We start from the raw sequence: 17,070 nt of genomic DNA, 5'->3' as shown, positions 1-17,070 counted from the left end.
GAGCCTGCCAACCAGGGGGAGGGACCAAGAGGTCAGCCGTTCCCACCTGCTCACCAGCCCTGCCCTTCCGCAGGTCGCCATCTGTGTGTGGGGCAACCAGCAGGGCAGGGGGCCTTGGCCTGGTGCCACCTGCATCCCCCGCCACCCACCCCCAGTTCCCCATTTGCCACCGGGCAATGGGAGCCTGCTGGCCGGGGAATGTGACCAAGAGGTGGTCAGTGCGCCTCATAGTGACTGGTCAAGCAGTTGTTCTGGTCGTTCCACTGTTAGGGTCAATTTGTATAACTCTTGCTGATTTATTGATGATAGCCATTCTGACAAGTGTGAGGTGATACCTCATTGTGGTTTTAATTTGCATCTCCCTAATGATTAGTGACATTGAGCATCTTTTCCATTGGCCATATTTGTATGTCCTCTTTGGAAAAAAGTCTATTCAGGTCTTATGCCCATTTTTTAATTAGATTGTTTTATTTTTTTTGGTGTTGAATTGTATGAGTTCTTTATAAATTTTGGATATTAACCCCTTATTTATACAAATTTTCAGTCTATATATTCAATGTTTATTTATTCAGCAATTGGGGTTCCTGTATGATTTATATTTTTAATATACTCATAGAGCATTTTATATTAAACTAAATTAGTGAAAAACATTTTTTTCCTTCATGAGATTACATAATCCTGGGCAGGGTGCAGTTATATTTGTTGCTGGTGTAGACCCTGCTGTTGGGAACATTAGTAGGTAAAAATGTTGTGGAAGGAAATATTGCAGTATATATTAAGACCCTTTGACCTAATTGCCCAGTTTCTGGGAATCTCACCCAAAGAAATAATTTAATACACAGCTAAAGTTTTGTATGCAAAGATGTTTATTGCAGTATTATTTAAGATCTAGAGGCCCTGTGCACGAAATTCATGCATGGGTACAGTCCCTAGGCCTGGCCTAAGATTAGGGCCATCTTCTCCAGCTGCCTGCAGCTGGCCTTGTCCCCCCCTGCCCGCCACCCCCCAACCCCCCTGCCACCAGCCAGTTTCCCTGTTCACCATCGGGTGATCGGAGCCTGCCAACCAGGGGGAGGGAGTTTTTAGGCCAGCCGTTCCCACCTGCTCACCAGCCCTGCCCTTCCGCAGGTCGCCATCTGTGTGTGGGGCAACCAGCAGGGCAGGGGGCCTTGGCCTGGTGCCACCTGCATCCCCCGCCACCCACCCCCAGTTCCCCATTTGCCACCGGGCAATGGGAGCCTGCTGGCCGGGGAATGTGACCAAGAGGTGGTCAGTGCGCCTCATAGTGACTGGTCAAGCAGTTGTTCTGGTCGTTCCACTGTTAGGGTCAATTTGTATATTACCCTTTTATTATATAGGATAGTAAAATGAGATTAAATGACTAGTAATGGGGGAATAATTAAAGCATTTCTATAACTATTGCTCCAGAACTCAAATTATTGTCATTCCCATTTCAAGGTGAGGAATATTCCAGGTGAGGGGGAGACTGAGGCTTTCACAGCTTAACTTGCCCAGGATCACTCTGCTTGTACATGGTAGAAGGGGAACGTGGATTCTGCCACATTCCCAGTTGCTTTTTGTTTTTACTTTAAAATGAAACTCACAGCCCAGCCTGTGTGGTTCAGTGGTTGAGTATCAACCTATGAACCAGGAAGTCATGGTTTGATTCCTGGTTAGGGCACATGCCTGTGTTGCAGGCTCATGCCCCAGTAGGGGGTGTGCAGGAGGCAGCTCACCAATGATTCCCTCTCATCATTGATGTTTCTATCTTTTTTTTCCCTCTCCCTTTCTTTCTGAAATTAAAAAAAAATTTTTTAATGAAACTTTTCTCTACATTCTAGATTTTTTTGTAAAAGACATCTTTTTAAAAATTTTATGGTAATGTGGGGAGGCAAGTAGGTGTAGCGGTTTAAAGAGCAGGCTCTGGGTCACTCTGCATGCCATTGGTGTGACTTAAGATAAGTGATTTAGTTGCTCTCTGCCTCAGTGTACTTCTGTGCAAAAACGGGATGTATAGCAGGACTGGCATGAGGATTAAGAAAGTTATCCTTGTAAATTTATAGCAGAAAGACTACTGGAACATAGTAAGGACTGGGTGCTAGTTATTATAACCATTATGATCTTCAAAGAAAAGGTTTTGAAATTTTAAATACCTCATTTAAAATGGGTTAGATGAGGTTCTAAATGGTTATTATAGTCTCTTGGAGAGATATTAATCTGATAGAATGACTTTGGAGAGCTTCCCTGTAGCACTCAGTCATTAGCAGCCCATTTAGTGAAGGGAAATAGGAATTTGTTAATAATTTAACCTTTCTAAGTTTGTAATTCATGGTAGAGCATAGCTGGTTTTATGTTTTCTTAGGAGAACAAGAGTATATACTAGTAAATCCTAAATAAATATGTGGCTTATGGCCCAGCTTAGGCTTGAACTTCTTATATTTAACAAATGTCCCCCTATAAGTGAGCATATCAATACAGTAATTTTTCACTAATTTGCACTCCAATAATCCTATATAATAAAAGCCTAATATGCTAAATGTCTGGTCGTCTGTTCATCCATTCAACCAGTCAAAGCATAATATGCTAATATGCTAAGGCTACTCAACTGCTCGCTATGACATGCACTGACCACCATGGGGCAGATGCTCTGACCAGTAGGTTAGCTTGCTGCTGGGGTTCGGCCAATTGGGACTGAGCAAGATGGGCTGGACACACCCTGGAGCCTTCCCGCAGTCGCTCCCCGGCCAGCCAACCTCCCACGTCCCTCCCTGGCCCTGATCATGCACTGATGGGGTCCCTTGGCCTGGCCTGAGCCCTCTTGTAATCCGGGACCCCCTTGGGGATGTCAGAGAGCTGGTTTTGGCCCAATCCCGCAGGCCAGGCCGAGGCACTGGTCCTCTAGTTCAAAATAGATGGCCTACCTCCTAACTCAACAGGCATATATGAAACTGTGTAACTGATCTATGATTGATAAGATTAATAGCAGAACAGTTCATTTCTAGACAGTCGGGACTTTCCTTGTTACCTTATTCCAGCCCACTTGCCCCTGTGCTCCCGATTCACTCCCATCCAGGGTGCAGAGTGAGAAGCCAGGAGCTTGGATTTCCTTCTGTCCCTCACCTGGCCCACCCCTCCCCTGCCATGGCCTTAAAGATGCTATCCATCCTGCATGTGGGCTGTTGCAGCAGTTCTCTGATTTGATCTGGTTCACACCTTCTCTCCAGCCCCACACCCCACTTGCAGCCCCCTCCCCTGTTTAAAATCGAGCACTAGCCCTAACCGGTTTGGCTCAGTGGATAGAGTGTCGGCCTGCAGACTCAAGCGTCCTGGGTTTGATTCCGGTCAAGGGTTTTTTTTCAGCCTTAACTCAAACATTACCCTGAAGCCCTACTTGAGTCACTTGTCTCTATGTAAAAAAAGACTTATTTTTTTATCCCCCATTTTCCCTGTACATACTTTGTCAAGGCACCTCACTTTGTTGTAGTCATTTATCACTTCTCTCTCTCTTGCTAGATTCTGCCTTGTGGATTTCAGTGCCCCAGTGCCTACCACAGTGGGTTAAACCACAAACAGTTGCCGATATTTGCTGATGATAATTTGAAAAAGAGCTGCCATGAATTGAGGTGCTTATGCATTGTGCTAGGTGTATCATAGCGCTCATTTAATCTTCACCACAACCCCATATGGTGTAGGCGTTATTATGCACATGATTACAGATCAGGAAACTGAGGTCTATACAGGTTGAGCAGCATACCAAAGATCATGTTACAGAGTTCTGTCAGAGCCCAGGGGAGTGTAGCCCAAATTATACATAGAATAGATTCTATTTTCTTGTATGAAGAATGAGAATCTGTAATCCTATAGGTACCACTTCATTATGAATTAAGTAGTTTAGGGCTCACCTGGATATCTATCAACCACATGTAGATATAGTTCTTAATTTGAGGTCTGAGGGGCTCTAGGATTTAGGGACTCTAAATGTCAGTTTTAATCCGGCCTCTCTGTCATTTGGGGATAGAAAGGTCTCTTGCTTTAATCGATTTTTACAATTAGTGTAGAATCCCCAAGAGGTTAAGAACTAATATAACAATTTCTATAGAAAACAGAGTAGAAAAATAGAATTTTCCAAAGGCCAGATGACTACTTTACACAGTAACAACTGGAAACACAACCCTTTTGTAAAGTAGAGATTATGTGTTTTGATAATTTGAGTGAATGAATGAAAATGATTCACTTTACAGACAAGGTTTTTAAAAAGTAGCACTTTTCTCTAGACCCGCGGTCGGCAAACTACAGCTCGCGAGCCACATGTGGCTCTTTGGCCCCTTGAGTGTGGCTCTTCCTAAGCCTTAGGAGTACCCTAATTAAGTTCATAATACTGTACCTACCTATATGGTTTAAGTTTAAAAAATTTGGCTCTCAAAAGAAATTTCAATCGTTGTACTGTTGATTATTTGGCTCTGTTGACTAATGAGTTTGCCGACCACTGCTCTAGACTATAAACAGTGAGTCATTCCCTTTATCTCTTAAGTGGAGAACTGCCTCTCTGTTATGGACCAAATGTTTGTACGTCCCCACATTCATATTTTGAAACCCTGACCCCAGTGTGATGGTATTTGGAGGTGAGGCCTTTGAGAGGCAATTAGGCTTAGATAAGGTCATGAAAATGGGGCTCCCATGATAGGATTAGTGTCCTTCTAGGAGGAGGAAGAGACCAGAATCCTCTCTCTTCACCTCATGAGGTTGAGGATACAGCAAGAAGGTGGCTGTCTGCAAGTCAGGAAGAGAGCCCTCACCAGGAACCGAATCTGTTGGCACCTTATCTTGGACTTCCCAGCCTCCGAAACTGTAAGAAATAAATTTCTGTTGAAACCACCCAGTCCATGGTATTTTGGTATAGCAGCCTGAGCTGACTTAAGACACTCTCCCCTCCCTTCTCCCACCTGGTGGCGTATATATTAATGGTCCATGTATATGAAAAAGAACCTCTGGAAAAAACATAATACAGTTTAAACATGTGGTCACATTAATTTTCTTCAAGTAGTTGCTTTCATTTTGCTTCTGCATAGGAAGCTTTTCCAAATCAAAGTGTGTCATTTTGTATCTGTCTCCCTCCCCCACCAATAAAATATTCTTACCTTTCAGAGGTGGGATGTGTGTTGTGCTGTTATGGATTTGTGCTGCATTCTATGTTTTGAAAAGAGCTGAAAATATGGATTCTGACCCTGGCTGGATGGCTCAATGGGTTAGAGTGTCATCCTGATATGCCAGGGTTGTGGGCTCAATCCCCATACAAACAAGAATCAACCAAGGAATGAGTGGAACAACAAAAATTGATGTTTCTTTCTCTTCCTCTCTCCCAAATCAATAAGTAACATTTAAAAAATTATTTTTAAAAAATGGATTCCATCTGGATGATGACCTACCAAATGCCTTAAACACACTTTTTGCTCAGTAAAAGCATGTTGTTAAACAATGATATGTACCATTTACAACCTAACTCTTCCCTAACATTTTCCCCTGATTGACTTCTCCAAGAAAGAACGTTTATAAGGTCTGTACACAAATAGCTAATTTTCTTTTTGTCTCCTGAACTGTGTCCTGCATTTTCTTTCTGGGACCTGTCTCTCCCTTGGTGTTCTGGCTGTAGGTAGGCAGCTAATTGGCTTCATGTTAATTTGATCACTGGCTTCCCTTTCTTTACTTTGTTGCAGCAAATGGCTTTCCTGACAGCTTGGAGTTGAATATTGGTACTTGGGGAGAACTGAAATGAAGGGAAAATCTTGTTATTTGCCAGTCAGAATATTCAATTACATTAATATGACTTGCTAAAATACTTGCAGTTCCACTAAAATGTAATCACCTTCGGGCCTAATTCACCGTATTTCACTTTTAGTAGTGTCAGGGGAGTTAAACACAGTGGGTACATTTGTTGAAAGTAGCACTTGATGAAAAGAAGAAAAGCATTGCTAGGAAGAGATCTAATCTTGCTGGGCCATTTCCAGCGAGGGTTACAGAAGTCGTCATCTCAGCCTTTTCTGGAAAGTGTCCACTGTCGCCTGGAGAGCGTGGGAGTGGAGGGGCTCCTTTGTGCTGACAGGCAGCAAAGGCCACTGCAGAGCACCGTGGCTCAGACACACTGCTCACCCCAGTAAACTGTGGGTCGCATAACGACAGGCCTCCTCCATATCATAAAAGTGCTGCTTCAACTGCTGTGTGTGTTTGTCCCAGCGGATTGACAAGAAAATTATCCAAAGGATAGAAGAAAGCACCGTTTTTATATTTCATAGTGCAGACAGCTTTTATTAATATTTTTATTATCAAAAACATTTTGTATGGTAAACACAATGCTATATACAGATGATGTATTCTAAAATTGTACCCATGAAGCCTACATAATTTTATTAACCAATGTCAACCCCAATAAATTCAATAAAAAAAACCTCAAACCTCACAACCCAATACTATTTACCTAAAGTTTTCTACATGTCATTTATGAGAATGGAAAGTGGCAAGGGAATAACTGATTGCAGGAACTTAAGATTTAGAGCATAGAAACACAGATTTACAGATTTATCTTAATTATCTATGCCTACTTATCCACAGTTCTGTAAAACAGGACTTGGCATTCATAATTCTGATGCTGAAACCCTTCAAGATCCCGGAATGTCTCCAAATCATCAAAGATCAAATTTTATTCAGGAAGATGTTATTTGATATATTTAATGATTTTCTTGCTCTATGAAGACTGGCCTGTGTAAGATATATGATCCCTTGAAGTGAATCAGAACATTACATGGATCAAAACAGTATTCCTCATTGGCTGACTAGTCTGAATAACTGTTTACTGGGAAGCTAATTAGACAGCTATGAAAGTGTAAGCAGTGAAAACACCAACATGCAGGTGAAGGAAGGGTTAATGTTTCATGAGTGGAGTCATAGCTCAGACTGTTCCTTTCCAGCCCCAACCTGCTTCCTTTACAGGTATTTACAGATGCCCCCAAATCACAACCCTGTATCATTGGGTCGGGGCGAGGAGGGGCTGGTAGTTGAATTTTTTAAAAATCAAAGACTTATTCGTATTCATTGATTTGAGTTTCTCAATTTTGTAGTTTGGTTTTTTTTTATAAATTTTATTGATTTTTTACAGAGAGGAAGGAAGAGGGATAGAGAGTTAGAAACATTGATGAGAGAGAAACATCGATCAGCTGCCTCCTGCACACCCCCCACTGGTGACATGCCTGCAACCAAGGTACACGCCCTTGACCGGAATCAAACCCAGGACCCCTCAGTCCACAGGCAGACGCTCTATCCACTGAGCCAAACCTGTCAGGGCTGTAGTTTTTTTTAATATAACGTTTCATTTTGAGATAATTCTAGATTCATAAGCAGTAGTGAGAAATAATACAGAGATCTCTAGCACCCTTGCCCAGATTCTCCTGATGGTAACATTCTGCAGACCACAGTTTGATATCGCAACTAGAATGTGGACATTGTTATAGCCGAGATACAAGATACAGAGTGTTCTATCATACCATGTGCCCTTATATAGCCACATCCACTTTCCTCCTGCCTTCATACCATCGTTAACCCAGGCAAACACTAATCTCTTCTCCATCTCTATAATTTTATCTTTTCAAAAATGTTATCCTATGTAATAAAAGCCTAATATGCTAAGTGTCCGACTGTTATATACTGTTCAACCAGTCGCTATAATGCCACTGACCATGAAGGGGGCAGACGCTTCCACCAGTAGGTTAGCTTGCTGCTAGCGTCCAGCTGATCAGGACTGGGTGAGTCAGGTCGGACATGCCGTGGAGCCAACCTCCCATGGTCCTCCCTGGCCTCTAAAATATTTCTTCTAATTAATTTCCTTTCAGTGTGCACAAATCCATGCACCGGGCCTCTAGTGTTATATAAATGGATTGGCTTTCACTCAGCATAATTCTCAAGAGATTCATCCGTGTTGTTAAGTGTATAGTAGTGTGTTCCTTTTCATTGCTGGGCAATGTTTCGTGGTATGCATGTACCACGGTTAAGTCATCACTGTTGGTGAACATTTTTGGTTGTTTCCAGTTTGGGACTATTACAAATAAAACTGCTATGAACATTCATGTACAAGTGTTTGTGTGAACATTTCTCTGGAGTAAATGCCCAAAAACTTTAATGATAGTATAATATTTAAGTATATGCCTGTACCATAATGTATTTTAGCAGATGACTCTTAGATAGCTATTTAAAGGTGCCTTTCCCTCCTCACCATTTTTCAGCTGTTGTACCCCCAATGATAATCTTATAGGTCAATTTAATGCACATCTGCTTTTTATCTTCTTAGTATAAGGATTTCTAGAATTGGGCTCGAGCATGCAATATTTTAAAGCCTTTCCATTTTTAAAGTTTATTTTTAAATTTAAGTGGATCTAATTTCAGAACACTTTCATTACCTCAAAAATTCCATACACATCAGTAGTTACTTCCATCGCCCTGCCCCCCAACCCTTGGCAACCACTAATGCACTTGCTGTCTGTGTGGATCAGCCTGTTATGGACATTTCATATAAATGGAATCATACAATATGTGCTCTTTGTGACTGGCTTCTTTTACTTAGCGTAATCTTTTCAAGGTTCGTGCATGTCATAGCATGTACCCATACTTCATTCCTTTTTGTGGCTGAATAACATTCCATTGCATGGATGTACTACATTTCGTTTATTCATCCATCAGTTGATGGGTAGTTGGGTCGTTTCCATTTTTTGGCTATTATAAATGATGCCACTATGAATATTTGTGTGCGGTTTCATGTGGACATACGTTTTCATTTCTCTTGGATATTCTAGTATACCTAGGAGTAGAATTGATGGGTCATATGGTAGCTCTGTTTTTTTTTGTAAAGCTTATTTTTCCCCATCACCATTTATCCCTCCTATACCCTTTTCCACCGCCACCCTCCATCTTTGTTTTCACCTTTTGAGGACCCACCAATCTGTTTTCCGTGGTACGTGTACCATTTGGCAATCCCACCAGCAATGTATGAGCATTCCAATCCCTCTATATCAGTGGTTCTCAACCTTCCTAATGCCTCGACCCTTTAATACAGTTTCTCATGTTGTCGTGACCCCCAACCATAAAATTATTTTCGTTGCTACTTCATAACTGTAATTTTGCTACTGTTATGAATCGTAATGTCAATATCTGATATGCAGGATGTATTTTCCTTGTTACAAATTGAACATAATTAAAGCATAGTGATTAATCACAAAAACAATATGTACTTATATATGTGTTTTCTGTAGGTCGTAGGCGACCCCTGTGAAAAGGTCGTTCGACCCCCAAAGGGGTCGTGGCCCACAGGTTGAGAACCGCTGCTCTATATCCTTGCCAACAGTTGTTATTTTCTGTTGTCATGATTATCACCATCCTGGTGGGTATTGTGTGCATCTTTTTAAAAGACAAAGGGCCAGAGCTATCTGGGCTGTGCCAACTTGCTGATAGTTGGTCCTCCTAGCCTAGCAGGTATGAAGGCCACTTGTGCCCGCTAATGTTGGAGATCCCAGTGGCTTTAGCTGGCTGTCTCAGGGCTTCTGTAGAAGAGAAGATTGTGCACCTGTCTGCCCCTCCTGCCGGAGTCCCTGACCTGGTGTGCAGTTCTGCCGGAACCCACCCGACGGGCCGCAGCCCTGGAGCCAGCTGTGCTGGGCAGGCCAGCAGTGGAGGCCCAGGGGGCGTACCTGTCTGTGCTTTGTCACTGGATCGCTGTTTTGAAACAGAAGTTTGCAGAAATTCTTACACTGAAAAATTTCCATGCTACTTTGTGTCATAACAACAGCAATTGTTTTGCTCTTTCACAGAATAACCAAAAAAGTTTTTCTTGGATATTTGTGAGATAAAGACTAGAAAAGCTTGTGGTTTTCATTTTCATAGGTGACATTTCAAAATTGATTGCAGATTATAAACTGCCAAAATGATAGCTTTAAAATGTGCTTTAAAAAAAATCAACTGTGTGGTAAAAAAAAAAAAAATCAACTATGTGGTGACTTTTAAAGAGCACAATATTTGGACATAGTAGGGCAGTGATGGCGAACCTTTTGAGCTCGGCGTGTCAGCATTTTGAAAAACCCTAACTTAACTCTGGTGCCGTGTCACAGATAGAAATTTTTTGTTATTTGCAACCATAGTAAAAGAAAGACATTTTTTATATTTATTTTATATATTTAAATGCCATTTAACAAAGAAAAATGAACCAAAAAAATGAGTTCGCATGTCACCTCTGACACGCGTGTCATAGGTTCGCCATCACTGTAGTAGGGTAACCAGTGTCCCTGGGACTTTCCTGATTTTTTATTTTCTTTGATTTTTTACAGCCTGGGAAACTCCCAAATTCCAATAAAAACGGTTGGTTTATATGTCATATAAACCTGCAGGTAACTAAATGGATCCATTTGTTTGTTGTTTGACCAAGTTACTTAAAATCTCAACTTCAGTTTCCTCATCTATAAAATGAGGATAATTCCTTATTGAGCCTTTGAAAAGCTAGGTATACAATAGATAATAAATGTTAGCTCCCTTGTTTGTTAAGCTTCAGGCTAGGAATGTGTTGTATTGGTTTTATAACCAAATTCTATACTTTAGATAACAGGCTTTTTATTTCTTTCTCAGTTTCAATGAAATCAAAAGGGGAACATTTATTTTTTTAGGGCCATGCTTCTAATTGGTGTCTTGATTATGTGTAAGTAACCAAAAGGAAAGCTAGCAAGGGAAAGGAAACTTGAGTTTTAAGAACCTCTCTCCCCACCCCCACTGACCTCATTAGTTTTAAGTCTGTAATCCATGGCTGAGTAACAGATTACTGCAAAATTTTAGCAGCTTAAAACAGTAAACATTTATTATCTCACACAGGCTCTGGGGGTCAGAAAGTCCAGAGAGATTTTGCCGGGTGGTTCTGGCTCGGGGTCTTCATTGAGGTTACAGCTGTGGCCGCGGTCCGGTGAAGCAGACTGCGCCAAAGGACCTGCTTCCAGGCTCACTCCGGTGGTCATTGGCACGGGGCCTTCCCATAGGGCCGATCACAACAGGGCAGCTGGCTTCCCCCAGAGCCCATGATCTAAGAACAGAGAAACATACTGCTGACCAAGATGCAAGTCACAGTGTCTTTTATAACCTGATCCCAGAAGTGAGGTTCCATCCTTTGCTGTATTCTGTTGGTTGCTCACGCAACCCTGGTTCAGTTTAGGAGAGGATCACTGGGGATAGAGGCTGGCTTCCACAGACACCAAATTCAGCTGAAACCTTGACCCTCTAATCCAGGTAGTGAAGCTAATAGAAAGTGGCTCAGTTTGGAACTGATGATAACAGGGCCTGAGCCAGCATCCACATCTCAGCCAGTGTCCAGATTTCTGCCCATTGCGCGCCTTATCTCCTTCCAAGGAGTACCGTTGACTGTGGCCAAGTGTGTGCCACGATTTCTGGAAGTGACAGCCTCTCGCTGGCACCCCACACCACACAGTTCATATGATTTAACTAAATTCCTGCTTTGACTAAGAACAGCTGCTGGGGATTAGAGGGAACAAGACAGATATGTTCCCCGCCCTCACTCAGCTGTTGCAAACGTGGCCACTGACACCTGGTTTTGGAAGTGGCAGGTTAGGGATCTCTCCTGCTGTGACGTATTCTTTCCAACAACATTCCAGAGTGGAGAAAGAGCTTGCACTGCTTAATGCATACTGGTTATACATGGTATGTATGGTGTAACATGTTGCCTGATAGATAGGAGAACTGGTCTCTAACTTAATGGGGCTGCATTTCAGCCCGAGAGATGGTTTGACAGGAAATGATAGTGGCGTTACCACAAACGGAATTATAACCGAATTTGTAGGAATGAAATGTTTTATCCTTGACCACCATCCCAGTCTAGACTCTGGGAGTGTAGTGCTGTCAGTATATGATTACTGTCCAAGTGACATAACTTCAAGAGCTGCAGGGGAGTTTATTTGAGTCCCAAAGTGAAATTTACATCTACAGCAGTGGTTCCCAAAGAAGGCCGCTCATCTCCTTTGCCCAAGGAACTTTGCAAAAAGATGAACATCTCAGGCTTCAGGCTGTTGAATCAGAATTTCTAGAAATCTGTTGTTTGAAGCGCCTCGGTGATTCGGTGATTCGAGTTGCTGACAGATACGGAACTAAAAGGCACGAAGGCATGCATTCTTACACTCATTCATTCGTGGTTCCAACCAGTAATTGGCACTCTGCCAGGCTGGATCCCGGCTCTGTGGAGATACAAATGGGAACATCAGAGGTTTTGCCCTAGAAGAATTGCTTAGAGCTTAATGGGGATTGTGAACAAATGAGCAGATAATTACAGCATAACTGATAATTATGACACTTAAAAAATAAGCCTATAATTTTATCAGTGATGGAGATAATGGAAGTGATGATGGGCATGAGAAAATGAGGCCAAGGAGGATTGCCACCCTTTTCCGCCGTCTTCCCATGTAGGTCTTCATTTCTAAGGCCTCTATGACCAAGCATCATAGGTGAATGCTGTCGAGCTTTGCTCTTTTTTACCTTGATAGTGTCATTTAAAATTAAGTTACTTCTGTATCTTACTCTCATGGTTAAAGCTGTATGAACTCGGCTTAGCCAGTTTGGCTCAATGGATAGAGTGGCGGCCTGCAGACCAAAGGGTCCTGGGTTCGATTCCAATCAAGGGCACCCCCCACACCAAAAAAAAGCTATATGAACTCAATACATATACATATTGTCACCATCCTCCTAATAATAACTGTGTGAAGATGCTTTCTTTCTTGGAAAGCTACAAATGGGGTATTTTAAGAATGGTAGGTCATAGGGTAGGAGACCTGGGCTCAAACTTTGTCTCTACCCACGCTCTGTGACCTTTGTCAACTCGGCCACCTCTCTGACTGCAGTAAGTGAATAAACTCATTGGGCATCTACTATATTAGTGATGGTGAACCTTTTGAGCTTGGCGTGTCAGCATTTTGAAAAACCCTAACTTAACTCTGGTGCCGTGTCACATATAGAAATTTTTTAATATTTGCAACCATAGTAAAACAAAGATTTATATTTTTGATATTTACTTTATATATTTAAATGCCATTTAAAATTTTTTGATATTTGCAACCAAAGTAAAACAAAGACTTATATTTTTGATATTTACTTTATATATTTAAATACCTTTTAACAAAGAAAAATCAACCAAAAAAATGAGAGGTGACACGCGTGTCATAGGTTTGCCATCACTGTACTATATGTTAGGTGCTGGGAGTATAAAAAAGGCGTATCAGGTAACTGTCCTGGTATGAACACTGATCTTCTCTTCTACTCACAAAGAAGTCAATGACCAGCATCCCCTTCACGTTCTAGAGTACTGATTTTCAACCGGTGTGCCGCAAGAATTTTAAAACATGTCATACCTGACTATTTAGTCAGGGGCACTGACCTCTTTTCCCTGGATTGTGAAATTAAAAATGACAACAGCCAACACAAAATAGCTGGTTATACGTGGCAACATGTTGTTTGATAGGAAATACATTTTTTTATATTTTAAATATATTTATATAGGAAAATCACTCTTCTAGAGCAATGTATCTAGTGACTCTTAAAAATTCTTGATTCACAAGTATCACTATGTGATTCCATCCAAAGTGGAGAATAACAGCTGCGAGGTGTGGGTGTGGGCAAGTTTCATTGCCCGTGGATTTTGCAGTGAACTCAGATTAATGCTTAGCAAAAAACTTCCATAATCACTGGATGTGAAGCTGGTCAATGCCAAAGACCTTTGTAATGATGATAGTTATAGAAATAAATATGTTTGCAGCAATTATTGTGTGCCATGCACTATTCTAAGTATTTTACATCATCAACTCATTTAATCACATGAGGAAGGTACTTCATTACGGGTACTTATTTTGCAGATGGGCAGGAAAAGACAAAGTAACTTCCTGAGGTTGTTACACATGCAGTAAGTTGCGGACCAGGGATTTGAACCTGTCAGGCTCTAGAGCGTGTGCTCCTAACCACTGCTACCCAAAAGAGAATGACCCACAGGTGTCTTTGCACCCTGCTTTTACTGCTTTAGGTGGGGCAAAGGTCATGTCTGTCCCTGTCATTGTTGCTTTCCTAATGAGCAGTATATAGCCTGGCACATAGTAGGCACTCATAAGGTCTTTGTTAATTTGGTGAGTCGCTCGCTGCCTTTCACATGACTGGTAGAGTGAAGGGCAGTGACTCTGAGGATGTTTGGGAGCATAGAAATAAAACAAGTCAAGGGGATGACACGATCCCAGCACTCGGTGGACCTTTTGCCTTGTCTCACTGCAGCCTTGAGGGATTAATTAGTTACTGTCAGCAGGCTGTTTGTGAGAGCTGAGATCTAAGTCCATCTGCGGCAAACTGGCCTTCATCCACCTGCAAGGAGCATTCTGTATGTGGATTAACGTTGTTTTTCCAAAGACAGTGTGCTTCAACCGAGCAAAGTCATTACTGCTTCTTGTTCTTGTTTCAGATGAAAATTAGGTCGTCATCTTTAAGGCAATGAAATTCTATGAGAGTAGTTTTCTACAGTGAACCCCTCTCCAAATGCTTGTTGGTTAAGTGAATGGGGGTGCGGGGTCCTTATCTCCCCCTGCTGAGAACTGGAGGAAGAATTTTGAATTCGATGGTACATTCTGTTCTTTAGCTGTGAGAATTCCCCAAGAATACAGTCCTAAGATCATGTTACTCTGCCTCTTCACGCTGCTGAAAAATTATCTACGCCTGAGTTTCTTAGACCACATATATTTATGTATTTCCTTCCAAAGTAGAAAAATATATCTTCCTCTCTCTGAGTAGGAAAAGCATAAAGCATTCTTTTGAATGTTAAAAGGGGGTGTGTGTGTTATTCTTTTGGTGTTTCTTTCACCTTGTAAAATGCCTTTTCGGATTATGTCACAGGCAGGAGTAGAATATCATTGTTAGAGTTCCAGATTGCTAGCATGGAGGACTTTTTAATTAACTGGTGCAACCAAGGAGTGGGAGGTGGGGGCTTATCTTCTGACCTTGTCTAATCTTATTTTTGCTGCAACATTTTAAAAAATTTCCCCCAATGTTCATTATACCAGAATGAGGTTGGTCTGCCTCCTTTGACCTTGGAGCTATCCTGTAGCAGTACATTATAGTGCTTATCGGTGCCCAAATTTTGCAGTTACTTATCTAAGGCCCCAAATAGGGCTGTGTTCTTTCTCTACATATATATGATGTATGCAGGAAAAAATGACCCTTATCAGGGAATCGTTATTAACAAGAGTTTGTTATGGCCTTAGAATGGAGGCTAGCAAGTATGAGAATTCTATGAGGGGAAAAAATAAGCCTAGATTTCTGGAGTGTCAGAATGACCCTACCACTGTTGACGTGGCAGGTACTTCGCTACACCCAAGATTTAATCTGGAGCCCTTGGGTTAAATGCCGACATTCTAAAGGGATTCTGTTGTCAGTGTTCTTTCATAGCTAAACGTGTGCCAGCCCTAGATGTTTCCCTTATGGTCTTTAGGACAGTGTTTTATATTTTAACATTTCCTCTCATTCCTTGAGCTGATTTTCTCCAACCCAGTAAAACCTTTTTAAATTCGAGCAGTGTTGTGACTGCCAAGTTAAAGTGCCATTTAATTTTTTGTGTTATTGGCAGCCGGTCTGGAGAATGTTCCCATGCCTGCTTAACACAAGCTGACTGTTGAAAAGGATGGATGGTCGGAGAAAACAAAAGGGAGGGAACTTTCATCCTGACCTCTTGTCACTTGAAAGGCCCGCTCAGCTGACTTATCTTTAGATGAACTGTGACAATTCAAAACATACACTCATAAAAGAGGATGTGATGAGGAAGTTATGCTAAACACTAGGTACACGTCTGCAATAAACACATTTTTAAACCGAAAGCAACGTGACTTGACTGATTGCACAGGAAGGAGGCTCTTAAAGCAAATTGACTGCTCCCTACTACCACCGCCTTAGCAGCAAGAAGAACCTGAAGGTCTCTAACCCTCAGCTTTGGAGTCAGCAAATAGCCTAATGGTGGGTTTAGGAAATTAATTTTCTTTACTATCATAATTATTTTTTAATCTTGATATTCTTTAAAGCAGATTTGCCTCAAGATCCCAGTCCTTTTCATTTGCCAAGTTGCTTTCTCCTGCTCCAGATATAAATGGCCGGAATGATTAGCGTTAGCATTTTTTGTATTTTTTATTTATTTTTTATTTCAAATCTTTATTGTTGAGCATATTACAGATGTCCATTTCCCCACCCCCATTGACCTCCTCCACCTAGTTCCCACCCTTCCTCAGCCTTCACCACCCTGTTGTCTGTGTCCATAGGTTATGCATACATGCATGTAAGATTTTTAGTTAATCTCTTCCCACCCCCCCAACCCCCTTCCCTCTAAGATTTATCAGTCTGTTCCATGTTTCCATGCCTCTGATTCTATTTTAGTCATTAGTTAATTTTGTACATTAGATTTCTTGTTCATTTATTTTGATTTGTAGATTCAATTGTTGATAGGTGTGTATTTATTCCCATTTTGTTGTTCATGTTTTTTATCTTTTTTTTTCTTCTTCCTCTTCTTGAAGAATACCCTTCAATATTTCATGTAATGCTGGTTTGGTGATGATGAACTCCTTTAGCTTTTTCTTATCTGTGAAGCTCTTTATCTGACCTTCAATTCTGAATGATAGCTTTGCTGGGTAGAGTAATCTTGGTTGTAGGTCCTTGCTATTCATCACTTTGAATTTTTCTTGCCACTCCCTTCTGGCCTGCAAAGTTTCTGTTGAGAAATCAGCTGACATGTATGGGCACTCCCTTGTAGGGAACTACTTTCCTCTTGCTTTCAAGATTCTCTCTTTGTCTTTAACTCTTGGCATTTTAATTATGATGTGTCTTGGTGTGGGCCTCTTTGGGCCCTCTTGTTTGATACTCTTTGTGCTTCCTGGACTTGTAAGTCTATTGCATTTTTATCAAGGCAGATAACTTCATATGTTGCTCCCAACATAATTCTCAACTTCAAGTGCCCATCAGTAGATGAGTGGA

At 41.5% G+C, this 17,070-nt stretch overlaps 1 protein-coding gene across 3 annotated transcripts in view; it reads left to right on the top strand.

Annotated features, from left to right (window-relative positions):
* ELOVL5 (ELOVL fatty acid elongase 5) overlaps positions 1-17,070 on the top strand; it is a 78,519-nt gene that overhangs the window by 27,692 nt on the left and 33,757 nt on the right. The window contains exon 1 of one of the 3 annotated variants that reach the window (XM_006763194.2): positions 10,402-10,421. The exons of the other annotated variants lie outside the window; for them this stretch is intronic. Within the exon in view, the coding sequence (XP_006763257.1) occupies positions 10,403-10,421 (19 nt within the window). The 5' untranslated portion in view covers position 10,402. Of the gene's footprint in view, positions 1-10,401; positions 10,422-17,070 lie in introns of those variants that run through there. 3 annotated transcript variants of the gene reach the window in all.

This window comes from Myotis davidii, unplaced genomic scaffold, assembly GCF_000327345.1.
Source record: "Myotis davidii unplaced genomic scaffold, ASM32734v1 scaffold1497, whole genome shotgun sequence".
Classification (NCBI taxonomy): domain Eukaryota; kingdom Metazoa; phylum Chordata; class Mammalia; order Chiroptera; family Vespertilionidae; genus Myotis; species Myotis davidii.
This window is presented reverse-complemented; position numbering and strand designations above follow the sequence as displayed.